At 36.1% G+C, this 27,999-nt stretch overlaps 2 protein-coding genes across 3 annotated transcripts; both read right to left on the bottom strand.

The window, feature by feature from the left end:
• Positions 1–163: 163 nt before the first annotated feature.
• On the bottom strand, positions 164–5,355 carry KCNRG (potassium channel regulator). Its single transcript, XM_074304771.1, has 2 exons — positions 4,752–5,355; positions 164–1,646 (listed from the first exon to the last, which is right to left on the bottom strand). The coding sequence occupies exons 1-2, from the start codon at positions 5,324–5,326 to the stop codon at positions 1,394–1,396; spliced, it is 828 nt and encodes a 275-aa protein (XP_074160872.1). The 5' UTR covers positions 5,327–5,355; the 3' UTR covers positions 164–1,393.
• A 1,858-nt stretch (positions 5,356–7,213) lies between these two features.
• Positions 7,214–25,264, bottom strand: TRIM13 (tripartite motif containing 13). Of its 2 annotated transcripts, none has more exons than XM_074304770.1 (2): positions 25,200–25,264; positions 7,214–8,781 (listed from the first exon to the last, which is right to left on the bottom strand). In XM_074304770.1, exons 1-2 carry the CDS (start codon positions 25,242–25,244, stop codon positions 7,549–7,551), a joined length of 1,278 nt encoding a protein of 425 aa, XP_074160871.1. In that variant the 5' UTR covers positions 25,245–25,264; the 3' UTR covers positions 7,214–7,548. The 2 variants fall into 2 exon arrangements, with proteins under 2 accessions (XP_074160871.1, XP_074160870.1); XM_074304769.1 differs by lacking the exon at positions 25,200–25,264 and adding an exon at positions 16,371–17,105.
• Positions 25,265–27,999: the final 2,735 nt, after the last annotated feature.

Below are 27,999 nucleotides of genomic sequence, written 5' to 3'. Positions count from 1 at the left end.
TTTTTCTGTCATTGTTATGAGCTGGAAGTGACCTTAGAAGCCATCTAATCCAACTCTCCCTTTTAATATAAGAGGAGACTGAGTCACAGGAAGAAAGTCACTTGCTCAAGGTCCCACAGATAGTAAATGGCTATATCCAAATAGTCACATTCTCAGTTCCTTCTTTGAAAGCAAAAATGGAATTTATTGAGTATACAAAATTATACATTTATCATTCTAAGAATCTTTAGCTCAAAGGCAAGTATGCAAATCATTATTCACCAAAGTGGGAAATCTCAAATTAGATGATTACTTCATATGGAGAAATTAGTTCTAAAACTTATGAAATTCTCCACTTATGAAGGGAAGCCAGATGCACATTTATAAGAAAACTCATGGACACACATATGTAGAAAACTGAGGGTGGCTGTAAAGGCTGCTGCTTGCAGAGAAAGTACCAAGAATGATAGAATACCCAAGACACCTTTTCCAAACTCTCATTTGACCACTTTTGATGTAGTTAATTGAAACTCCTGGAAAAATCTTCCTAGTCTTCCAGACCTCAAAGGGAAAGGTCTGACTCAAGACTTACTCTAAGACAAATGCAGAGATAGTGAAATGGGTTACTGCCTTCTCAACTCTCCAAGACTGAAAGGAAAACAAAAATACCCCAACCCTCTATCCTGGGGGGAAGAGGTTGGGGAAACTACTAGTTAATTTGTAAAATGTGATGTTCATATTTTTAGCATTCCTTTCCTCCTTCTTCCTTCACTATTTCTCAACATTATCAGCCCACTGATAACACTGGCTTACTTCCATTCCTGATTAAGTGGGCAAAAGAGAAATAGTAGTTTTGTTACCCATCCCACTGATTTATAGTGACTATGTCTGTAGAGCATATTAATATCTTTCCTCTTTATGTGTTTAAGAATTTCTAAAGAAAGATTTGTAGCGTGTTCAGAAATAGATCTTCAAGGTCCTTTAAAGATGTAGCTGAAAAATATCCCAGGTTTTGCTGCAGTTTTTTTTTTTTTTAGAAGAAAAAGTGGAAAAAAAACCAAAAAAAAACCCAAATTTTTAAGATAATGCTCACACCAAACAGAAAAAAAACAAACACTGTAACTGCCACCCCTGCCCACCTCATTGTCCTTCCATATACTCAATTTCTGATTCCTAAAGCAGTATAATGCACATCCTTGCTCAGAGGCAGGTCTCACTGCTTGTGGAATGAATGCAGGAGAGATGTAGCATTTTTATTTCAGAATTTAGCACATCACATACCACCCAAAGCACGAATTCCCACACCCCTTCCAAAATGTGTGTGTGTCTATGTGTACATGCGCATATTTTTTTCCCTTTGAAATGTTGTTCTTTTAAAAGGAATTGTCTCCTTTTAATCTGAGGACAAGGCACTTCATTTCTTTTTCTGAGGCTGTATTGGCAACAGCTGGGCTGCAGCAGTGAGCTCTGGTGTCATTCTTTCACTTGTGGTAAACTCTTCAGGTCTATTCATCCTTTCAAAGCTGTAGCATTCAACATTATCTTCAGAGGACACAGTCCTAGTGCTCACCAGGTGGAAGCCCTCTTTTAGCAAAGTGTCCACAAGTAATCCTAGTACATTAGTTCCATTGGCCAGTTTTCGGTTATCAGGATTTATAGAAACATACCTAAAGCAGAATAAATGATTAATGTTGTTTTTTAAGCCCTCCCAAAATTATATATACAACTAGCATTACAGGTTTCTACAATTTAACCTTAAAATATGATTTGATAATTGACTAAATAATATGTAATTTTAAATACGATTTTCCAAAGAAGCAAAGCTTTTATTTACGTAGCCAAAATAAAAGGTAGGGAGAGGTTCACAGTCATCCGGTGAATTCAGGAAAATTCACAAAACCAGACCACATGAGACAGGGAAAATAAAGCCTCTGCCTTACCTAAATCATTCAGATTTGTTCTGTTGACTATGGAGAATGTGTATTGTGATACAGTAATAAGTAACTATGTGTTTCCTCCTCCTATGTAGAATATCAAGAAAATTTTATCTTTATATGTATACCCTCTTTACTACCTTCTATCAAATGTACCAAGCCCCACAATAAAGGTAATTGGCTTGTAACGTTCAAGGAAACCACTTTGATAGGAAACTAATCTTCACTAGTTCCATTGAAAACCTGAACTTTTTGTAGATCTATAAAGTAAAAAGACATGGACAACATCACCAACTTTTTTTTCCCAAAACAAGAGTTTAACTAAACAATGTGCTCAATGCTATGCAGCCATTTCTCAAATTTATTAATATCCAAATATCCAAAAAATAAAACAGTATTCTGAAAATTACAAAACACGTTTCTCTAACCCCAAAAAAGAAAGCTGTATATTGAAAAAATGAATGTTACAATTTTGCTTAATGTTAGTAAAAGTGTTTCTCTCTACTCCCAAAGTAGAAAATATAACCTAGTGCACATTTAAAATACAAAAACCACATTGGGAAAAAAAGTTTACTAGACATCTGAAAGAATTAGATTCTACATAATATATACAATACAGGGTAACCATTACATAGTATGCATTATCAGGAAAAGTTGAATCAAAAAACAAGTTTCCATGTGAGACTCCCTCCCTACCATTTTTCCCCAACCCCAAAGTCAGAGGTACAAAGATTCCAAGGCACCATAAGAAAAATAAAGAGGTATAGTCTTTGAAGAAAAAAAACAAAAAACAATTTACAAACTTTTTTTTTTTTTTTACATTTAAAAGGTGTACATTTTTTAATTGACCCAGAATTAAAACAAAACAAATTCATGGAACTAGATGCAATAGTGAATAAATGCTACAGAAGAGAATATCTAAGATCTGTGAAATTACGTTGGACTTAATCAAATGAGTTGTAGCTGCAAGGAAACAGCAAATCCAAATATTTCTGATGCTGATGAAAGTATTCATGCTTTTAAGAGCTTAATTTAATACCCGATTTGGATATGATTATTGATCATTGGAATAATGGATGCTAATTTATACATCTAGATTATATACTAGCTAGGCTGCAGGCTACCCAACACAATGGGCTTTCTTTCAGTGCTTCTCTTTTAAAGCCAGAAAAGTCAGACCAAAACTGACCCTTTTCTTCCCTGCCCTTTATCAGGCAATTTGATTCAGGATGACAAAGGAGAGACCCAGGTCCATAAGCATTCCCTCTCTAATCTGCAGAAAGTACAGTTCAAGAATAGATTCTCGAGCATGCCACTTATTTTATTCTAGCATCAAAGATCACTTCATCAGATTGTCTGCCTTCTCTGAACATAGCACTCATATGTACATCAAAAAACACTTATATGGTATGATAGGCTCATACATTTTTTACTAGAAGAGACCTCTGAAAGACCAATACTTTCATTTTACAGCTAAGGAAATTGAGATCCAGAGTCATTAAGTGACTTTTTAAAACCTGATCTCTTACTACCAATCTTGCCGTCTTTTCATTTCTACCATCCTGCCTTCTACTTGTTGCTCAGAACAGGATAGCAAATAGTACTGAAAAGAACTTATGTCACTCAAGCTAAGAAGACATTCATAAACTTAAAACTTTCATTCAGCAGATGTTGGTAATTTAGCTATTAAAATAACAAGATTTTAAAATATTGATGGTATTCTCACAAAAAGATTTTAAAATTAGTATAACCCTAAAAAATATAACCAAAGCATGGTATTTAGCAATGCCTTATCATCCCTGGTTCCTATCTTAAGTTTTCTTATTTTGCCTATCAGTTTTTTCAAAGCTTTTATTTTATTCCAAACTGTGTTGTGCATATGTGTACCCAAAACTTATAATTTGTTAAAATTCTTTTATCCTCCTGAAATATTTCTGTTAACAATTCTTTAATTTTATCCTCATTACTTTAATTTTTGAAAAAAGTTCCAAATAGCAATTCTTCACTAAAGTAAAAAAGCTTAACATATCCCTTTCTCAATCTATTTATTAGCCATCTACTCACAATTAAGAGAGTATTACCAACTTATATGCTAAGTATGGGTGTCCTTGATAGTAACTTTTAAACTTAGGACAATACCCCACAACAACTAGGGTCTTTTTATTTACACATTTTAAACTTAACCAAACTTGGTCAGTTTCCCAAAAAGAAATTCCATCTTACACCTTCAGTAACACAAGGGAATGAAAAGTACTAGAAATTTTAGGTGAGCTTTTATAACCAAATTAAACATTAATACAGTTACCCGCCCCCCCCCCCAAAAAAAAGGAAAAAAAACCTTCCATGTAGCAACTTATTGGAAGCCAGCTTTAGGATCCTGTCAAGAACTGGGTGTTAAAAAAAAATGGTAATAAAACCACCTTTAATACAAAGACATACTTCTTGGATGACTAAAAAGCAAAATGCCAAAGATGAAATATGGGGAAATGGCCTATGGGATAAAAACCTTCTACCCTTGAAAATATTCAAAAAAAAAAAAAAAGAAAGAAAGAAAGAAAAAAGAAACCTCTTAAGGCGAAAATAAACCATAAAGAGATGTCAAATTAAAATAATGAATAAAAGTCAATTTCATTGGCAATGAAACAACTGATCTTTAAAAAATCCTTTGTTTCACACCCCACTGGTAGATTCATAGCACCATTTTGAAGAACAAAAATTGTCTAGGAAAATAATTATCTTAGGCATCAGAAATTTTGTTTTTATAAAAATATCAAAGATTTGGACAAAAAGGAAGGGAGGAGAAGAGGCAAGGAGCCATATTGAAACAGAACAGTATACCTGGCTTCGGCCTGGTTACCAGTAGAATTATCAGAGCCACACTGGAAAACCAGATCATGGTATGAAGGTCTTTGTGGTGGGAAAGGAAGTAAAGTCGTCTGAGCAGGGAAAGAGCTGTTCCAGCTCTGGGTAGAGGACTGTTCTATAAACACTGTAATCCGTCCAGTTAACATCTCAACTGTGCTGCTACAGGAGCCAAAGACCCGGAAAAAGGCTCGAGTATCTTGACACGTAAAACGTACCTCTAAAATTTCTGGCTTAGGCTTTAGCAGTTCTTGGTCAAGAAGCTCAACCAGAGGATCAAGTTCATAGAAATTAGCCTCCCTTCGGAGCCTTGAGTAATCTGAAAAGTCAGTGGGTAAGGAAAGCAGTCGAGTTCTCAGGAAATCCAGGATGTAACTGAACAGCAACCCATCTCTGTCCACAAAAATTTGGCCATTTACCAACTTGAATTCTTGGTCCCGACCATCTAATATTCGTGCTAGCCGAGACATGGGGAACTGTCGTATGGTAGAAAGCCGTGTTGTGAATGTCTTTCCTCCCACATTCAAAGTGACCAGTTCCTGACCACTCATTCTCCTTAAGCTTCTAACCACAGGCTGAAAAGCATGAGCTTGACTTTCTAAACTAAAAAACAAATCTATAATCAGAGATGTTGGTTGTATCTAAGTGGGGGGGGGGGGGGAGCAATAGAAACAAGATTGGATTCCCAGGTAACAGTAGTAAAGTAAATACTGTATCCAGCAGCTTTGTTTGCAGGGTCGGGTTGCTTGGTAACTGCCAGTATAGGAAATGAAAGGTGGAATGGCCGAGTACTTTTGGAATGCTGTCAAAATAGATACTTTAGAAAAGAAATTTCAACCTGAAGTAACCCTTTGTTCCTTTATTTAAAAATGTTGATCAAAGATTATCTTCAAAGCAATATGAAATATTCAAAATATGACTTAAAGAAATGATTTGTTTCAAAGAATTAACAATCCTAAAATAAAATTCTAAACCACTTTTGTAAAAGATAAATTCTAATTTCTGTGTATAAAGAAATATTCTCATGAATGCAATGGAGAATAATAAAGATAAGGGAGTAAGAAGCCTATGTAACTGTTTATAAGCCATTCAGTATAAAATGCCCCAATGCCTTCTCATTAAAGCCATAGTGTTAAACCATGATATTTAGGTGTTTTGCAGCCAATACTTTACCCATATTTTATAAATTCTCCACACTTTAAGCTATGTCTAAATAAAAGTCTGCAATTCCACCAGCTTCTTAATTTGACTTCCCTTTCTTCTCTTACTCTCCTATCCAGAATCACAAAATTTTAGATTTTAGAGTCCTTCAAATCACTACCTTCCCATAAAGAAAGGAAACTAATTTGCATTAAGTTTCCTCTAGTTATTAAACACAAAATGAATTTCCAATTAAAATAGCACATCCTGCATCACTACTACTTAGATAGAGGAGAGCAGTTTCAAGATAAGACATGATCTTTATTCCTTGTAGGAACTGGTCAGGTAAGAGAAATAATAATAAGGATGTACTCTGCAGAAGGCAGGCAACAATGTTTTCATGCCAATAGATAGGGCAGTGTTTACCTGATAACTGTGTTTTATAATACCTGCTGAGAGATTACATTTCCTCTGTCACAGCAAGTGACTGATAAGCTTTATTCCTTCTCTTAAAAGCCAAGAACAACAAAGCTATTCCCTTAAGTATAAGGAGTCACTTGTGGTTCAACTGTCTTGATATTTTAGCTCCAATTAGAACATAGAAATAAAGGTATTTACCTATTGATGACATCTAGGAAAGAGAGAGAAAGAAAGAGAGTTCTTCCTGCCATATTAAAGGTATTTACCTATTGATGACATCCAGGAAAGAGAGAGAAAGAGAGAGAGTTCTTCCTGCCATATCTTAGGGCTATTTCTTACTTTCATCTACACCTGCAGAGTTCTGATCCAAGGGAAATAAGTAAAAAACAATTTCCCATATTTAACTACAGAAACCTGCAACTTTTTAAAGCACTGTGGGTCATTGCAAAGGTAAAAAGGCTATTTTAAAAAAATAATATAAAATAAACATATCAAAAACCTAACATTTTCAAGCATATTTCTAAACCACATGGCCTCGGATATTTAAAGATCATTAAGAATAGAGCAGAATACCTCAAGGATAACTTATTAAGGTGAGAGGGGTGGAGGGGAGGGAAGTAAACTGAAAATATATCCCACCCAAAAAAAGTAACCCAATTATTTTAGTTAAAGATTCAACAATGGACCATCAATAGATTTTTTTTTTTTTTTTTAAAGGAGTTTAACTTTTCTAAATGTCTTATTCTGGAGATATCAATAGAAAAAAATACCACTTTCCAAGCACAACCTCTACTGTATGATTGTGAAATAATTTATACTAATGTAGTGCAATTTGTACAAAGTGTTATAGATCACATTTTTTTCCATTGTGTTTTCCATTTTTGTCACAGCTTGAACAAAAACCAAGTTGGGAGAGGGAGAATCTTGCTTAAAAAAACACTGAGGAAAAATGATACTTCAAGATTCCATCATGTTTCACTTTTACCCTTTCTTAATTTGAACAGTATACACAAGCACAGAATATTGGTTCTATGGGAATGCTTCTGTACAAAGATATCGCTACCAGAAACTTATCCCACCAAGCCACTCACTAGTTTAAAGAAATGTATTCTTAGCAAGTATGTTTTTTAATCTGTTTTTCACAGGTTTATAGGTTAGTTCTGTCAGCCAGGTACAAGAGAAAGAAATAGGATTGTGTACTTGCAACAGATTTTTATAATAGCTTATATTTGCAAACAAATTCTGCCATACCATTCAACAACACCAAAGTGTAATTCTTGAACCTTTCACTGAAAACAAAAATCCCATCCACCACCTGTTCCCAATACAAAATTGCTTGATCTGCAATTTCTGCTGATTCTGTTAGATAACAGGAACTGAAGCTGGAAAGATGGGCTTTCCAAACTGAGAAATCATCAAATAAAGTCCCATCCAGGGACATTGTAGGAGTGAAGTAAACAAGAAGGCCAACAAGACAGAGCACCACAAATATCTGATAAAAGCTCCAAGGAATCTTGCTGGTGAATGGGATATTTTCTTGAGGCAATGACATTTTGTCCACATCTACTAGTTTTATTCTCTCCCACTGACTAGTATCAAAGTTCTTAAATATAGGGTTAACAGGCAAATTAGAGGAAGGTAAAGGGGTCTCTTTGATGACTTTGATTTTTTCCCTAAATTCCTGCATCTGCTGTAGGAACACAACGGGTTCTGATACATCCTTGAAGGCTTCTGCAATGTTAAAAGCCATCCGTTGCTCTTGTAAGATTGTATTGAGCTTATTGATCTCTGGGTCATAGGTCTGCATGACTGCTAGCTTCATAGTCTCAAAGTCAGACAGGATCTCATTCTTCTTCTGCTCTAAAGTGTGCTGCAGTTTCTCAAAGAACTCCTTCACCTTATCTGAATCCTTAGTCAAAAGTTGAAGAGATTTCCTCTTGCTTGACTCTAAAGTGTCCAGGCGAGAAAGAGCATCTCCCCTCCGCCAGGTCTCAAAACCTTGGAACAATGACTCAAAGGCACTCCTTTCCTGAGCATAGGCATCTTCAATAGAACAGAAGACGTGCTTGGTATGGCTGCCACGAGTGGCACAAATCCCACAGATCAGCTGCATGTCAGTCAAGCAGAAGATGTTGAGGGGCTGTCCTACATGACCCTTACACACAGGCATTTTGGGAGAGACTTTGATCTTATTGTATTTTTCCACGATTCCCTTCAGGGAGTAATTGACCTGCAGGCTATTGACTCCAGTTGCTGAAGTTTCCTTCCGGCAAGTGGGGCACTTGAAAGGGGATTGTCTCCACAGCATATTACGAACATTGCCCTCCAAGATACCTTCCAGGCATTTTTTGCAGAAATTGTGAGAGCAGGGCAAAACCCGGGGATCATCAAACAAGCTGCAACAAATAGGGCATGTGAGGTCTTCCTCCAGCAGCTCCATCATATCCTGTCAAAGAGAGGGAAAAAAACATTTTATTGATTCTACTTAATTAGTGGTCTTCACTAGAGGTGAATAATAATAGAATCATATGCTCATTAATCTAAAATAATGAAATAATGGTCTGAATAACACTTGCATATTCATTCCTATACACAAACTACTAAGTCTTTTCTCTGAAAACTCTTGAGTGAAAATCGTCATGATTCAGTATTGGCATGTCTCCAAGTTTCTCTTTTCTGTCCTATCCCATACTTTGATTATTACTACTGATCCAGATTCTGCATCGCAGAATAAAAGACTAGAACAGTAATGAGCAATCAAGAGAACACTATATTAAAGTCTTCCTCCCATGTGCTATCAAATCCACTGGTAGGCAAACCTATATGGGCATCCCGCTGGGACTGTTAACCATCCCTTGTTAAAAGGCCCAGGACACAAGGCCTCTCTGTGGGCTCCCCAACAGAAGTGTTGGCTGAGGCTAAGGACTAGAAGACAATTGCAAAGTTAAGCTTGTGGCACCCAATTGATTGTTTTAAAACAGGGAGCTGACCACTAGCTGTCAGGAACAAAGCTATTCAGTGTTTGAATAGAACAAGCTCTATACTCTGAGTCCAAAGAACAAAACTGAACTGTAGACTCTTATAAAAAAAAGCACTGTAAGACTACTTTAGAAATGTGGAGTACAGTACAAATTCAAACCAGGCCTCCACAACATTTTGTTTTCTTAGGTGGTTACTATAAAAAAAAAAAAAAAAAAAAAAAGAATAATCATCTTTAGGAATTACAGGTAAAACTGACACAGATAACATGGCAAATTCCTTAGCCTTACTTAAAGTTTATTTCTATTTGCTGCTTCTTTATTAGACTTGCTTGGGCAAATAAACATTTCTATCTCCCCCCCCCCCCCATCACCCAGTCACAAAATAAATTTTCAAGATTTCTTTGTCTTTCCCCATCGTGAGAACAACACATTTCAAATTCTGCCATTTGCTCAAAATCAAAAGATTTGTGGACAGTCTGTATTAAATTAATAAATTATCATTTTAAACAAATAACTTTTCTAAATTCAGTAGGCTTCAGAAATATGAACCAAAGTAAATATCAATTAAATCCAGCAATCTATTGGCCCTTTATAAAAAGCTATGGAAGTAGGTGCAGCTAGGTGGCGTATGTTCAAATATGATCTCAGACACTTAACACTTCCTACCTCTGTGACCTTGGGCAAGTCACTTGATCCCAATTGTCTAAGCAAAAAAAAACCAAACAAACAACAACAACAACAAAAAACTATGGCAGTAAAGAAAGAAAACAAAGTAAGGGGGGAAAATGTTATTTTTAAATGAGATCATTTGAAGACAACTACAATTAAAGTAAAAGTTGAAAGTAAAATGATGTGTCAACTATTTTAAAGATGAAAAAAATAGATAACTGTAAAAGGTAGAGAACTTGCAGACCTACTTACTTTCATGTAGTTCTTAAGTTATAAAATGCAACATAAATTATGTGAAGAAAAGATTGCTTCTTCCATTTCCCTACCCTATAGTGCCAAAAACTCTGACCAACTGATTAAAAAAATTAGGCCACCATATAGAGAAGTGGGCTTTAACTGGAAAAGAAAAGCATTTTGAACAGAATTGTGAGTATGTAGCTTAGGACAACGTTCAAAATATTGGTATGAGGAATAACAGAATAGGAATTGTCATAGATGAAAAAAATCTTCTTTGTTCATCATTCCTACTAGCCAGGCCAGTATTTCCTGAGGATTATAAATTAAATAAGGTATGCGGAGTAAAAGGACTCTGCACTTAGCCAAGGAATTGGATGAAAAGAGAATCACTCCTAGAAAGTAAGTAGAAAGTAAAAAGGGATTTTAACCAAAACAAAAAAAAGTTACAATGTAAACAAAGAAAATTTAAGAAAATCTGGTGTTTACTAGTGAGAAAGACACCAGAAAAAGAAATTTAAGAATGAGAAACAAGTTAAGAAGCCCTAATAAACCCATAGCTTTACAATTACTACAGGGAAAAAAAATTATTTAATCCCATTCAGCACATATATGTAAATGTAATATTTAACCTTTTACATATTTATATTTAACATTTACATATGTAATATTTAACCTTACTCATTAATTTCTTAACCTTCTTTGTACCAGTACTTCAGAAAGCTAGTGTCTATTACCTCTCTTTAAAAAATTTTAATCTCACCCTGAAATCAGGAAGACCTGAATTCAAATCTAGTCTCAGACACTTAACTTCCTAGCTGTGTGACTGTGAGAAAGTCACTTAGCCCCAATTGCCTTGGCAAAAAATGAAAAAAGAAAAAGAAAAAACAATTTAATCTCAGTTCCTTGATAGAATTATTCTCAAGTTGAAAATTGTTAGCACTCAAGAAGTGTTTATGTAATAAATAAGTGCCTTTTATACTGAATGGGATTATAGATGCACTATAATTCCCATAAAAAGAAATAATGGTTTATATGCTTTTTTGGACTTGAGAACATTGTGAATTAAAATGAGAAGTAACACCTTCATGGAGAGCAGTGGGGGAGAGGGAGTAGAGAGAGATGGAGGGGCCATGAAGGAGAAGTAAATGCTGGCATTGGACTGGTCCCCACTAGGACAGTAATTTTTTTTTAATTTCCCTATTTTATGTGATTTTTAAAAATTAATTTAACTCATAATAGAAATAAGAATGTATCTAGTTAAGATTGCTCATACATTATAAAAGCAGCTGATTTTTCTCCTTATCTAGAGAAGATTAGACTTCATATCACATAAAAACATGTGATATCATAAGCAGAATGGCAGCATTTAAAAATCACACATCATGATAATTTTCTCCTATCATTAGGAAAATAAAAAAGGTAGCTAGGTGGCATACTAGATAGAGCTTTGGACTAGGAGTAGGAAGTCCTGAGTTCAAATTCTGCCTCAGACACTTAACTGGCCACGTAATCCCAGCAAGTCATTTAACTTCTTGATCTCAGTTTCCTCACCTGTAAAATAGGCAGGATCATCTTGCTCCTTGGGTTTTTGTGATAAAATGAGAAAATATTTCAATGTGCTTTACAAATATTAAAGACCTATAATTGCTAGGTATTATTACTGTTGTTGTTAAAAGGACCAAGTCAATATTTCATACTTAACAGGTATTTAGTAAATGCTCATTAGACAAAAAAGGAGTAAAGAGTCATTTTTTCTTTGAAGAGAATCAAAAATGCAATCAAATATATTCCTTCTTGCTTAGATTCATTTTGCAAATATTACTAGGCCATTATGAAATGCTGTATTTCAAGTGTCCAAGGATCTTAAACTACTTCTCCAACATTTTTCTTTTTCTTTTTCTTTTTTTTTTTTTAATTCATTTTTCCAAATTATCCCCTCCCTCCTTCCACTCCCTCCCCCCCATGGCAGGTAATCCCATACATTTTACATGTGTTACAATATAACCTAGTTACAATATATGTGTGTAAATACCATTTTCTTGTTGCACATTAATTATTAGCTTCCGAAGGTATAAGTAACCTGGGTAGATAGACAGAGCTAACAATTTACATTCGCTTCCCAGTGTTCCTTCTCTGGGTATAGTTATTTCTCTCCATCATTGATCAACTGGAAGTGAGTTGGATCTTCTTTATGTTGAAGATTTCCACTTCCATCAGAATACATCCTCATACAGTATTGTTGTCTCCAACATTTTTCAAACAATCTAGTACCAAAGATTATCATCTCTATTTTGCAGATGGGGAAACTGAAGTATTCTAATTTTAAAAAAATTTGTTGCTGCCTTTTGGTTTTTATACCATATTCCCTTCGAAATATATGCCTTCCCTCTCCTCTACTCAGAAAGCCAACTCTTGGGAATTAAAAAGACAAAAAGTAAATCAGCACAACCAACCAATATATTAATCATGTAATGATTATGTAAATGTAATATAAAATATTCTACATCCAAATTCCCTCACCTCTACAATAAAGGTGGGGAAGTCTTAATACTCTGGGGTCAAGCTTGGTTATTATAATTATAGTGTTCAGTTTTTGTTCTAGTCTTTCCATTTAGAATGTTGTCTGTCATTATTAATACTGTCCTAATTTTGTTTAATTCTTTATTCTATATGAGTTCTTATAAATCTTCCCTGTTTCTCTGAAATCTTCATTAATTGTTATTGCTTATATTTCATTACATTCACAGGCTTTCATTTGCTTAGCTATTCATCAATTTTGTCTATAATTCATTACTTCCAGAAAAGGTGCTACTAGAAATACATGGGCCTTTCTTTATTTGTCCTTCCTGAGATATGTACTTCACAAGGAAATCTTTGAATCAAAAGATATGACCATTTACATAATTTTTTACCTCTCTTTTTAAGTAAAGCTATTTCTAGGCACACTAATCAATCTTATCTGGAAGCATAATCATCTTACTCTACTTTAGCATTAGATCTACACATAATGATTATTTAAAACATTTTAGGTTAACAGCTAACAATAATTTGCTTACTTTTATAAAGGGCTTGTATATGCCAGACACCATGCTAAGTGTGTTATGATTACTATCTCATTTCATCCTCACAAGAAGTCTATGAGGTGGATGCTATTATCTCCATTTTACAGATGAGAAAAGTGAAGTAGGCAGAGATTAAGTGAGTTGCTGATATCATGGCTCATAAAATCTAAGGTCATATTTGAATTCAGGTCTTCCTGCCTCCAAACTAGTCCTCTATCCCCTTCACCACCTAGCTGCTATGCTATAGCCCAACGCCTTCATATAGCCTTTTTATTTTGGGAAGGTCTGGCCTACCTTCAAGAATATTACTAGTTCAGACAAAATCAGGATTTTGGCTTGCTTTTGATTAAAGACCACTAGAGAAAAGAGTAATATATTTGTTGAATGTTTGATGAAACTGAAAAGGAAGGTTCAAATACAAAAAAAACCTGAAGAGTGAATTATCAAGTGTCAGAGGAGGTCATACCTCAATGTTCATTTCATTAAAAGGAATTTAGAAGAGGATATTAAGAGTTCAGCTAGTTTTTAAATATCCAGGGCAAAAAATTGCTAAAAATTTTGCAAGTATCCATTTTGATAGAAGTTCACTTCATTTTTTAATCTGCTTAGTTTTAGAGTGAAATGATGGAAAATAAAATAGAAACCTAGGGAACTTCCAGCGAAAAAAATTCTTCTGCTTCTGTACTTTATCATCTTCTCTGCAATTAATAATCATTGATAGGTAACTAAGCACTTAGAGATTAAGTGGTTTGACCCAGCCACCAGCCAGGATGTCAGAGATAAGACACTGCCTCTCCTAGAATGAATACTAGTCAATACTAACAATACATTTCCGTCATAATTCATATATAGAGAGCTGAAGAAAAGGTAATATGGAAGGATCACCTGCTCTGAAATTCCACAGGCACAATATGGCTGGGCTGGAGAATTCTGGATGTATTTCACAAGAGACTGAGGACTGATTCAAATCTAACTCTAGCACTTAATCCCTTAATAACCTTATCATAACTACTCCATAGAATAAGGGACCTTTCCAATTCTAAAACTTTGATCCTACTCCAAATAATGTAGATTATTAGTTACTTTACAAAGTAATCAGTTTAACATTCAATTACCACCTCTGCATTCACAATGTGAATATTATTAATATCTAAGATACCTAAAAAGATCTCCCTAAACAGGATTAGTTTAGTGAGATAATTAAGAATATAGTCAGTAATTGATATGCTTGGAGAGGAAAATTTTGGAGGTATTTAAAAATAACAAAAATTAATTTATGCTATGTAAACACTCAACTGATAGGTCTCATACAATAGGATTTGCCCTTCTCCTCCACTTCTTTTTATTCCCCCAATTCTTTTTTCCTCTTCACAATCCTATTACCTCACCCCCTCAGGGCAGCTTCATTCACTTTTTTTTTTTTTTAAACTTTCTCCTATTTCTGCCCTACCTCTACTTTGCTTCTGGATCTTTCTTTCCTTTTATTTCTTTTCTTTTCCTTTTCCAGTGTAACTTGATAAAACTCATTCAGAATGTTAGCCTATGAATATGGAAAAGGAGGCTCAGGGTAAAATCAGAGTAAGGGAATCAAATGTATCAGATGTCTCTATTTCAATAATTTACATAGTTATGAAATTGGCGGGAAAGAGGGAATGGTTTTGCCTTTCTGTCAAGAAGTGCAAAGTCTGAAGAAATAATCAAGTCTATGAAAAACACATATAGACAAAATGGCTGAGAATAACAAAGTTATTTTCAGTTCTCTTCCCCCCCCCCCATACACAGACACTTATCACTAACCTCTAAATCTTTATCCTAACCTGTTCATAGAAAATATTTAAAGTTTAGCTTCAGATTCAGGTTAAAATTATGGATTTCCACTAAGGTTTTATGAATAGAGTTCTATGTTTTCCAGGTACTTTTTCCTCCCAATTAACGTTTAAATGGATTAAGATGAAATAGGCAATTTCCCAAGACTATATATAACTTCTGGTAGAAGAGGGACCCACGTAACTATGGTCTTATTTTTCATTTTAAGCAAGCATTCATTTATTCTTTTCATAAACACATATTAAAGGCTATGTGTAACACAGAGTGATAGATGCCAGGAAAGAGATATAGACAAATAAGAAACAGTCCCTTGCAGTGAGATAACAATTTGCTAAGAAAAGATAAGACAAGAACACAGATAAATAAAATACAAATAAATTCGGAGTACATAAGATGGTTGAATACCATAAATTCAAATGTGGAGCAGATAGTTTTCAAAAAATATAACTAAAAGTTATTTTTATAGTTGATTAATAGCTTCCTTTGTTACCATCTTGCACCTAATGTAAATAAGCGCTTAATAAATATTTTATGAAATAAGTGTTAACCACCAAAACTATGTCTAACATTTGAGGTGACTGTGAGATGACAAGAAAATGTGTTTAAGATCTTTGTAAAATACCAGACAGTATATGGGAACAGCATTATGGTGTGGTGGCAATATAACATTGCCATGAGCAGACTTCTTTTTATATCTCAACTCTATTTGCCAGATGACATTGGAAGTTATTTAATCTTCTGTAGCCTCAATTAAATCATCCTTCAAATATAATGGTAATAACAGCCTCATATCTATGAGGAAAGTACTTCATAAATCCTTAAGCATTTCTAAATGAATTTTACTCAAAGACATATAAATTTATATAGACATATGTATATACACACACAATGGGGGGCAGGGGAAGGAGAGAAGCCACTATTGGTAAAGTGCTGCAAAATTCGAGAAAGGAGAGTAATAAATTATTCCAGGTTGAGGGTAAGCTAATATTATCGTGATAGCTACAGAACTAGAATGCAGTGGAGAAAAGAAATAAGGTAAACCTGGAAGGTGGAGAAAGTAAAAAAACCAGCCATAAAACCAATCTTATTTCACAGACACTGCAACACAGGAGATTTTTAAAAATACTGGACAAGAAAGCCCAGACAAGCTATCAAGAAAATCTTATCAGGACAGATCTCAAAAAGCACCGAATTTGTAGTAAGAGATCCAGATTCATATCTCAGCTTTTTATATAATCTTGAGCGGTTAATTAACTTACCTGTGCCTCAGTTTCCTCATCTGTAAAATGAAGGGAATGGGTTCGATGGGTTGGGTTAAAAGCCATCTTTAAACTTTTTAAAATCTATTATCCCGGTTACCATTAGCCAAAGGCCCTCTCCTCTGCAACAAATACAACCACTCCACTGCTCAAATCACAAAACCTGGATTTAAGCAGGAAAAACCTTGAATTCAGCATTAAGAATCTAGGCTGAAAAGCCAAAGATGGGAGGAGATAAGATGAGCCTTGACTATGGAGAAAGTATAGTTTTGTTTCATTCCCTTGTGCTTAAAGGTTTACAAAGCCAGCACACAAACTCTCTGAGCCGCCAGCTTTTATTCCCCCGCTACCACTCAACTATCCGCACGAGGGGTTTCCTGCGAGGAAGGGACGCCTAGGCCCCTACATAAGTCCCCGGTAGCTTTTCAGTCTACCCCATAAAGAAAGACCGACTGTTGGAGCGTAGACAGAGGCAAAGCCGGACGCCGGACTTTCCGCCCCTTTTACCGGCTTTCCAGCCCTTCCTCTGGTAACCTATCGACTGCCCCATGCCCTGGCCGGGCTCGGCCCTGCCCGCCCTACTCGGGTATATGGCAGATCTAGTTTCCGAGCACGGCCGGGAGCAGGTCCAAGCTAGAATTTGGGGCAAAAAGAAACGTTTCTGTAGTCTGAGCACGCTGTTCATCCCCTAACCTCACGGGCTCCGGCCAAAGCCCCCTTTTCTTCTTCCCCGGCCCCACAGGCACGCGGGGCAGTGCGCGGAGTAGCCCACGCCCAGACCCGGCCCTTCTCCCCAGACTGGCAGACCGACCTGCAGCTGCTCGTGAGGTGCGCGCGCCTGCAGCAGCAGCCGGGGTTCGAGCTGCCCAAGTGGCGCAGCTGCGCTTTCCAGGCGAGAGGCTGCTTCGGTCACAAAATGGACTCGCGGGGAGGTGGCCCCGGTTGCCGGCCGGCCCGCCCTCCGACCTCCCTGCTCCGATCCTGCAGCCGCTGCCGCCGCAGCCAAGGTTCCTCGCCTTTGTTCCGCCCTCGCCCTTCCCGAAGGTGGGAGGGCCGTGGGGGGTAAGGGGAGGTGGCTCTCTCGGGCCTCCCCCTCCCCAGCTCCCTCCCTCCCTCCTTCCCCGCGCCGTCCCAGAGTCGGTCCGGGAGCTCAGCCTGCCTCCGAGCCGTGCCGGGAGTCGAGAAGTACCTGAGGCCTCCTGGGCGGGGCTACTCCTGGGGCCTCCAGGGCGAGAGGAAACGCCCAAAACGCCTAGGCCCGGCATGAAGAGGCGGCGCTTGGAGATCGCTCTACGAAGAGGAAAAGAAGGGTCTCCCAATCAAATCGGTGGGCTTCGAGACGGTTGGGTTTGGATTGTTGTACTTTTTTTTTTGTTCGTTTTATTTTTAGGAACAAAAAAAAAAGCCCAACCCTTCACACCGCTTCACCTGCATCTCTCAAGAAGGAGTGCCTGCCTGGGACCGGAGAGCGGGGAGGAGGCGCCCCGCCGTCACTCTTGCAGGATCCTCCCCTAGGAGGAGAAAGAACGAGGGGCGAGACCGAAGTCCCTTAACTCCTCCAAAGGGGAGAGGTCCACCGTGGGCTAACGAGAGGCTAACATTAACTAGGGCTATAACCTCTTACTCTCGGGGGCTGAATTTGACCCGAGTAGGAGGAATATTAAAATTCTTGATAATAAACTAATATTCTTGAAAGGGGAGGAAAAGGACAGAGGGAACAAGAAATTAGCTCTATAAACCCCAGCCTTAATTATTTTTAAACATCCGACTTGTATCCTCTTGATTCTGACGTCTGAAATCCAATATAGGAACTGTTCTTAATTCAAAAACTAGCTAAGACTCATTGCAAGCTATCATGAGTTTATGTGCCAGGGCGGTGACGGTATCAAAAAGAAGGGGATATGGTGTAGAGATATTATAAAGGTAAATGGATAAATCTCCTCAAAAAACTGGAGATGAGGCTTGAGACATAGTAAGTTGAGAATGACATCTAAATTGTAAATCTGACAGATTGGAAGGAGGGTTAGCATAATGAGCTGAGTTTGGGCATATTGAATTTAAGGTGTCTACTGAACATCTGGTATGGAGATATCGAATTGGAAATACAAAATTGGAGGACAGCAAAGTTAAATAACGCAGGATAGATGGGTCTGAATCACCATCATTGTTTAGTCAAGCCCAACTCCTCATCACCCCACACGGGAAGTTCTTGGCAAAGATATTGGAGTGGTTTGCCATTTCTTTCTCCGGCTCATTTTCCAGGTGATGAAACTGTGTCCGAAGGGGGTTACATAACTTGGCCAGTCACACAGAAGATGAGTTTTCCTGACTTCAGGCCTGGATAGAGTACCACAGTACTCTGGTCAGTTCTCTTATCTCCTGGCCACCTAGCTGCCCCATCATCATAGAGGTGGTAATGGGAGCTGATGACTGTCAAGTGAAGCGATATAGGGAAGAGGACTGAGGATAGCATCCAGTAGTTTGAAGTGAATTCCTCCCAACCTATAGTTAAACAGTCTGATCTGGATGAAGATCTAGCAAAGCAGATTGCAGAAAGGATTTATAGATAGAACCAGGAGAGAGTATTTCAAAAATTTAGAGAATCGAGTATCAGGGAGAAGGGGAGGGGGGAGGAGAGAAGAATCTACCATATTAAAGGCTTCAGAGAAAATGATGAGAATCGAAATCCAGTGTTCTTTTGGCTGTTCTGCACTATTTGATATTGTATGCCACTCCCTCCTTTGGGAAACTTTCTGCCCTTGACTTCAGTAACACTGTGTTCTCAAGATTCTTCTTTCCTCAAAGGCAACTATATATATCTTGATTGTTTCTCATTTTTCCAGTAGATTGTCCCCTCTATTATCCCTTCTCTCATATATCTTCAATCTCTATCTTTTGGTTACTTCTCTATTGCCCATCAACATGCTAGTATCTCCTTATCTTCAAAAAACCTTTACTTGATTCTTCCATTTCCACTAATTAACATTCTATATCCTCCCTTTTGTGGCTAACTTCCTTGAGGTCAGTTACAAAATCTCCATTTCCCCCCCTCTCATTCTTTTCTTAACTCTTTGAAGTCGGACTTCTTAACCTCATCATTCAACTAAAATGGTTCCCTCCAAAATTATTAATGATTTCTTAATTGTCAAATCTAATTACTTTTTCTCAATCCTCATCCTTCTTAACCCCTCTGCCATCTTAACCCCTTTCCTAGTTCTCCTTCTACTTATGTTACCACTCCTTCTTGGTCTCTTTTGCTGGATCTTCATATCACACCAACTAATCAAGGGCTCTGCCCTGGGCCTTCTTTACCAGCCATACTATTTTACTTATTAGTTTAATAAATTCCCATGATTTCAATTATCATCTCTGTGCAGATGATTCAGATGTGTGTAGCCCTTACCTTTTAGTGGCCCATAGTTTCACCTCTCAAATTGCCTACTATATATCACAAACTAAAAGTCCCATAGAGAATATAAATTCAACATTTCCAAAAGTGAGCCCATTATCTTTTCCCTTTCAACTCTTCCCTCTTCCTAACTTCCTAGTCATTACCCTCCCAGACATACTGGCTCACAATCTAGATGTTATCTTTGACTTCCCACTCTCTTATGCTTAATATGCAATCATTTGTTAAGTCCTATCATTGCTACTTTCATAACAGCTCTCATATATGCTCCCTTCTCTACCACCACCTTGATGCAGACCTTCATTGTATCACATATGGACTACTGAAATAACCTCTTGATCAGTCTCTTTTCTCAAGGTTCTCGGCCACTAGAATCTGCCTTCCACCCAGCTATCAGATTGATCTTCCTAAAACACAAGCCTCCTCCATTCAATTAATCTTTGTGGCTCCTTATTACCTCTAAGATCAAATACAAAATCCTCTGTTTGGCTTTTATAGTCCTTCATAATTTAACTCCTTCCTAAATTCCAGTCTTCTTATACTTTAGTTTTCTACGTATATTCTGACATCCAAAGAGACTGATGTCCTTGCTACTCCTTCCATGTTTTCATAGTCTGTCTCACATTCCTGAAACTTTCCATCATCTGCTTTCTAGCTTCTCTGAGTTTCATTTTCTGCAATACACTTTCCTAGTCCTCCTCAATTCTAGTGACTTACCTCTGAGACCATCCCTAATTTATCTTGTATGTAGCTTACTTGTACGTAATTGTGTGTGTGTGTTTTCTCTCCACATAGACTATAAGCTCCTTGGAAGCAGGAAATGTTTTTTGGCTTTCTTTGTTTAGGGCAATGCCTGGCATACTTCAGTGTTTAATGATTTAATGATCTTAATATTTTAGTGTTTAATAAATGCTACTGATTGATTGATAACCATACCTAATCTCATCAAAGGATTACCTCTTGAATCTGACCCCCTTTGCCTTGTTTTTCAGACATCATTGTTACTCTTCAGTGACTCCTCTCCTTCCCCCATTAGAACCCTCTCTTGTAACAAAGAATTGACCTGAATAGTTTTGTCTTCCTATCTTCAATATGTCCCCTTTCCAATTCCTCCTGCATGCTGATGCCAGAATAATATTTCTAACACTCAGAAAATCAAGTCATTCCTCTGCTCCAAAGCTTTCAGGATAGGACAGTCTGGTTCCAATCTAATAACAGCCTTATCTCCAGCTACAGCCCCCGCATGTACACCATGTTCCAACCAGAATGGATGCCTCTTCATTCTTCCTTCTTATCCTGCTCTCCCCTCTCTCCAGGCCTTCTTTTGTTCACACTCCCCCTTCCCCACACAGCATCTCCTCTTCCCTGTCCACAATTCTAAGTCTGATAGTTCCAATCTATGCTTTCAAATCCCACCTTCACTGTTACTTTCTATAAGTATTTTCCTAGGTAAAAATGATCTTTTCTCTTCAAATATCTCATTGTACTTGGCCTATACTTCTCCCTTTGCATTTTTTGAAATTTCCCTCTAATCAAAGTCATTTGGATGCTTGTTTTCCTCCATTACATTATAAATTGGGCCTGTATCTTCTTTATCTAGTTTCAGCTTCTAGCCTTTCACTTTATATATGTAATGCTTAATAAAGGCTCATTGAAATGAATTAATTTCTAAGTATTCACCTTAAAATAAATATCAATCATAGAAAGTAAAAACAACAAAAACAATTTTTAAATACTTTTAAGTTTAAAATAAAATTTGGGAATCAGATCTGTGATTGTATTGATATAAAGAACTAGGAAAGATTAATTAGAATTAAACAATTAAATTATATCATAGGAATTTATTTCCCTTTATTATTTGGAGCTTAAGGTCAATCTGGCAATTTTTGGTTAACTAAAAGTCTGTTTTGATATTAACCTCACCTGAACAAAAATTGTCCCATAGGATGTAGAAATTAAGAACCTTAAACATTCTTTAGATAAGAAGTCAAAGAATAATTTCAACTGTCTCTGACTGGGTGGTAACATGTATATCCTCCTCAATTAACCTATTTATGAATCCTCTAAATTTCATTTAATTTGTAAACTGACTGAATTTATTATGGAATTTCTTTGCCAGCATTTGTTTCCTTAGGGGATGAATGAATTTTGACTTTACTTGACTTAGTTTGTTCAACTTTTATAACAACAGTGAAAGATAGATTATGGCTTTATCTTCTCTTTAACTTTTATAGCCTAAGAGGGATGTACAAGCTTGTAATATGTCAGAGAATTATTTCTGTGTCATTCTTATGTAATTTTGCCTCTTAACAGCCTTATCAGAACTCTTACAATTGTTCATGTTTTCTCTCAGATCTGAGCCTATGCTTGAACCTAATACTTAAATTTAAATTTTTATCTTCATTATTTCTGCATTGTAGTAAACAAATATTTGCAGCATATGCCCTCGACATCAATTCAGAGAGGAAATATTTCTCCCATAAGAATTAGAATTCCCCATCTACCAGCCACATCAACTCTGTAACTTAAGAGTTACAGAAAACTAATTCTCTGGCACTGAGAAATTAAGAGAATGGCCCAAGATCATACAGTCAGGGAGTTGCTCTTCCACAATGCTATATTTGTCTCTCCTAAAATAATAACTAGCCTTTATATAGCTATATAGTACTCTATAAAGCACTTTAAGGTTTGCAAAGTACTTTGCAAATATTAATTTGATTCTTACAACAACCCTGAGATATAGGTATTATTATGATCTCCATTTTATAGATAAGGAAACTGAGACAGAGTAACTTGCCCACAATCACACAGGTAGAAGTCTGAGACTAGCTTTGAACACATCTCCCTGGTTCCAATTTGCCAAAATCTCTCCAGCCTACTCATCCAGATTTGTTATACATTAAACACTTTGATCCAACCAAAGTTGGTCTCTACTTATTTTCTCTTACACACAGCCTTCTTCTAGTTGCATTATTTTTCCCACAATCACACAAGTAGGAAGTCTGAGAATAGTTTTGAATGCATCTCCCTGGTTCCAAATTTCTAAGTGATTTTTTTTCTTGGTCAAATCTGCTATTACCAATAATGGCAAGGTATTGATTCAGATGGGAAAACTAAATTGTATTCTAAAGACTAAACTATGTTCAAATTTTTTTCCCCTATGGAAATATGAACTCTGTTAAAAATTCCTAGAAAACCAATAAACAAAATAGATTGCTTTTACTAGAAACTGAATCTGAGAGTACATATGCTATTGGTTGGGGACTTCTTAGGAAGCCTAGGAATAGGTAGAAGGAAGGACTCTTTCCTGTTGTTCTCTGATTCCTACCCAATGCACAGGAGAATTTGACCAGAGAGGATTTTCATATGAAGGATGAGTAGGAAAGTGGCCCAAGTACATACCTTTAAAGTTTGCATGTGCAGCCTACTTTCCCAGTCCCACAGTTGAGGCATAAAATCGGTCAGCAGATATGGTGTAGGACCTAGCAAACTGAATTTAGAACCAGGAAGACTTGAATTTGAATCCTACCTGTGATCCTTTGTGTGTGTGCATGTGTGTGTCTATGTGTATTCACAGGCTAGTTTCTTAACTTCTCTGAACCGTAATTGTTCTAATTGTTAAATGGAGATACTTGTAACACCTGCAGCTTACAAAGTTGTAGAGAGATTCAAATAGGATTCAAATAGAATGAAGAACACTAGAAATAGAAATTTATAGAACAAGTCATATCTGGTCCCTTTCCAGGAACATGGGGCACCAGGATGGTGGAGAATGAAGATCTGACCCAGAGTTTGATTGGTTACATTGCTATGAAACGCTGTCCTGACTTGAAAACAATTTTTATATTGTTACAAAGTGGAAACTAAAAGTCACAAAATTCTCCTGACTCTAGAAAGCACTGAAACCACTAGAAAATTAGTGTTTCCTGGTCACTTTTATTAAGACTTTACTTGGGCCAACAAATCTGGGGCTGAAGTAGAAAAGGCATATACAAAATAACAGCATTTTTGCACAGGGGAAGCCTGAATTTTCTGTTCCTGCTACCTCAGAATGGGAAAATGGAGTGTTCACCAGCTGGGAGCATAGCAGAGAAGAAAGTGAGCTCAGCATGTTCTGGAAAATGAGGAAGTTTTATTTAGCCCTAATTCTAGTTATAGATGAAAATTCTTAGTTGGGAAAATGGATTGAAGCCAAATTGTAGACCAATTTGAATGACAGGCTAAGAAGTTGAGTCTGTTCACTTAGGTGATGTCAATCACCTCCTAGATTTCCTGGTTTCCTTCAAATATTAGCTAGAATATTCCCTTTTGCAAGAAGCCTTTCCCAGTTTTCCTTAAACATAATGCTTTCCCTCTAGTGATTATTTTTCATTTATCCTGTATATATTTTGTTTGGTTTTGGTTTTTGTATATTGGTTCTGATTTTGGGTTCCTAGAGGGCAGACTATTTTTGCTTTGCTCTGAATACTCAGTATTTGGGGCAGCTAGGTGTCGAGGTGGATAGAGCACCAGCCTTGAATTCAGGAGGACCCGAGTTCAAATATGGTCTCAGACACTTAACATTTCCTAGCTGTGTGACCCTGGACAAGTCACTTAACCCCAGCCTCAGGGGGAAAAAAATAATAATAATACTCAGTATTTAAAACAGTTCTGACCCATAACAGGAACTTAACAAATGCTTCCTGACTTCGCTTGACATGGTAATAACATGATGAAAAGTCACCTTTTGGGAAAATAAGCCTAGTGATAGTGAATGGTACTAAAATGAAGAAACTTGATTTCTAAAATACCAGCTAAATTATATTCAATTGTTTAGCACCTTAAGGATGTTGTTCAAAAATTTTGAATTTATACAAAAACTTTAATGAAAGAAATTCAACATTGCCTATGTCCTTAAATTTCTCTAGTAAAAAAATGTGTATAAATTTTATATTATGATGGAAAACTTAATTTATAGAAAACCTAAATATTTGTATAACATTAGTGTTTATGCTACATGTGAGTTAATGTGTTCTGGAAAAAAATACTGAACTAGGAGTCAGAAGACTAGGGCTTTAGTCCTGACTCCACTTATTGTATAACTTTGCACAGGCCACTCAATAATCAACTTGAACCTTAGTTTCCTTATTTATAAAGTACCATTTGACCTACTTAACTGCAGTTCAAATTAAGATTTAGATGAAATACCCTGTGCTAAATAAAGCTTTTCATCAACTATCAATCACTGTACAACCATTAAGTATCATTAACTATGTCTTAAAATATATGCCTCTAGCACTGTAAAACCCAACTCTTTAGTCCTTTTAATACTGATTAATTACATTTCTTAGAATATTCAACAATATCTATTACATGAGTCTTCTGGAAATTGCATTTCAAATGATCTAGAAAAAATTACTGACAGTGATTGAACTTCTTACTTTGGGGAATGAAACTTCCTTCAGCCAGCTACTGAACACTTCCATTGATAGAACTTTGTGGGTTTCCCCAGCAACATCAACAATTACTTATATTTACATAGAGCTCTAAAGTTTACAAAGCACTTTCCTCACAAAAACATATGAGATTTGGAATGCAAGTATTATTAGACTGATTTTACAGATAAGGAAAATCAGGCACGGAGGGATTAAAGGATCCACCTATGGTAGAACAACTATTAAGTGTTCTAGCCTAGACTTAAACTGATTCTTCTGATTCCCAAACCAATGCTAGTTTTACTATACTACCACACTTTTTTCAGGTGAAAAAAGGACCTTCTAAAAAGGACTTTCCCTAGTCCCTGTTATGATAGTGCCTTTGTATTGATGTATTGATGATCTTTGATCTATATACATCTTGTATGATTGTAGTTGTATGTGTTGTTTTCTCTAGTAGACTGGGGGCTCCTTGAGACCAACGACTAACTAAATGTCTTTTGTCTTACTTTGTATCTCCAGGGCCTAGTACAATGCCTAGCACATTGTAGTTACTTAATATAATACTTGTTAACTGACAGACTGATAATCAGATACAAAAGAATAACACTACATAGCTGCAATGGTTTAAAAAGGGAAGACTATGTAATTTCTTTTTCAATCTTTCTATTTTTGAGTTCACTAATTATTGTTTGCTTCTCTTTGATCTTAGAAGATAGTAATTTTAATGAACTCTTATGAATAATCCCAGAGTTTAGAAAAAACTTTTATCTTGCTCTTTTGCATGTTTTCAGAATCTAATTTATGTAAATAAAATATTTTTTTAAATTGTCCCTACTTTGTGCATTTTATTTAAATTAATTGAATCTTCAAGATTTTCTACAGTTCTTAGTTGTTGGGAGACCCTGAAATGTTGAACACTCTGTTTTAAGCATTAATTTACATAAAATATAATAGTGTTTCTTATAGATATTTGATTCTGAGTGGCTAGATAATATAGATATCTATATCCTACAAAGAAAAATGTGGGATTTTTTTGTTTCATTGGCTCTGTTAAGACCATAAGACACTTTATAACATAATTTATAATGTTCTATTGATTCAGCAACTGTTTTATGTGCTTTTGCACATAAAATTGCACACCTATGCTTTGTACTGAACCAACATAAATAAACTATGCTCACTAGAGAAGAAATATACCCAACTCCTACAAGTCATATATTACTGTACCTGTGTCAATAGAGAAGAAATATTGTATCATAGCTCAAGAAAATGGAAGAAAAGAAAATTTTCAGGAGTGGTGAAAAGAATTAAGAGAATGTGATTAAAAATGTCATTTCTATTAGTTGTTACCTGTGTGGCCTTATGTGAATAATTTAACTTCTCTGGGCCTCATTTGTATAATGAGATTAGACTGCTCCAAAATTTTAATGACCAATCCTGACCTTGAAGAAGAAATAAGGAAATATAACACTGCTATTTGACTAGAAAGGGGAGGAATAGGGTCAGACTCACTTGCTGTGTTTGTTAATTTTGCTTAACTGGTTTCCTTTAAAAAAAGAAAAAAAGGAAAACTCTCTGTGGCTAATGAAAGGATATCTGGAAATGACTATGAGGTCAAAACAAAGACATCAATAAAACTTTTTCAGATAAATAGTAATAATATGAGGGGATTAATTAAGATGGACTTTAAGAAGGCCTCTGACCTTGTGATTTAGATCCAAACTCTATGTCAAACATAGAGCATAGAGGCAAGAAGACAATTTTAATCAAAAGACTGAAATATAAATCCTTGAGTAAGAATAATATATATTATATATACAAATTAGTTTTATTTTGGACTGGTTTGCTTTGCCCCAGGATAAAACTATGAGATAGTTTAATTAGTTTCCCTGTTCATCATTCTTCCCTCATCTTCCGATTCTGGACTCTCCAGAAGCTTTCAGAAAGGATCGGAGTCTCTCCTTTTTCTTCTAGTAAAACCTAGTTTGAGACAAAAATCAAAACTGTTTCACTTTTGTGTGTGTGTGTGTACAGCATGATAAATATGGAAATGTTTAGAAGAGTTGCACATGTTTAACCTGTGTTGGATTGTTTGCTACTTTGGTGAAGGAGGAGAAGAGAGGGAAAAAAAAAATTGGAACTCAAGGTTTTACAAAAGTGAATATTGAAAATTATCTTAGCACTCATTTAGAAAAATAAAATGCTATTAACAAAAATTTAAAAACCTGTTTCATATCAAAATGTAAATCATGACCAGAAATAGCTTAAAGTAAATAGATGAATTTTAAGAAACCAAAAACTCAATGAAATTTGCCTTCCCCATACTTTTGAAACTTTTACCCTAAAATAATCCTTGTTTACATATATTAGTTTATTGATTATATAGTTTGTTAGTTTATCTAATGGAGCACTCACCTTCCAGGACAAAACCTTTAAGGGATGAGTCAGTGGGACTCTCAAATGGGATCACAGTTAGCCACAACTGAAAAACAATAACAAAACCCTTAATTTCCAAATATTTTACTACTACAAAAAGAACTCCTAAAAATATTATTGCACATGAGTCCTTTTCCTCTTTTTTTTCATCTCTTTGGAGAATAGGCCTAGAAGTGAGACATATATGCAGTGTTAAAGATTTATAATGTACCAACCAGGTTAAAAAAAATGGCTTTAGAATTATTCACCATTACATCTAAATATTCAGATAAAATTATTAAATGTATAAAGTAAAAAGGGTGAGCTAATTTTCTCCTTTTGTTTCACTTCCCCTGGAAAGGGCTAGAGGAAATGGACTGTACAGAAA

This window comes from Sminthopsis crassicaudata, chromosome 3 (assembly GCF_048593235.1).
Source record: "Sminthopsis crassicaudata isolate SCR6 chromosome 3, ASM4859323v1, whole genome shotgun sequence".
NCBI classification, from domain to species: Eukaryota; Metazoa; Chordata; class Mammalia; order Dasyuromorphia; family Dasyuridae; genus Sminthopsis; species Sminthopsis crassicaudata.
The sequence above is the reverse complement of the archived record's forward strand: the minus strand, read 5'-3'. Positions and strand labels throughout refer to the sequence as shown.

Coding starts and splice junctions, on each gene's coding strand:
- TRIM13 (XM_074304769.1), bottom strand. CDS start 16,436: ATGGCTTTTAACCCAACCCATCGAACCCATTCCCTTCATTTTACAGAT. Junction 8,782..16,370: donor ATGAGGAAACTGAGGCACAG/GTAAGTTAATTA, acceptor TCTCTTTGACAG/GATATGATGGAGCTGCTGGA.
- KCNRG (XM_074304771.1), bottom strand. CDS start 5,326: ATGAGTGGTCAGGAACTGGTCACTTTGAATGTGGGAGGAAAGACATTC. Junction 1,647..4,751: donor GGTAACCAGGCCGAAGCCAG/GTATACTGTTCT, acceptor ATTCTGCTTTAG/GTATGTTTCTATAAATCCTG.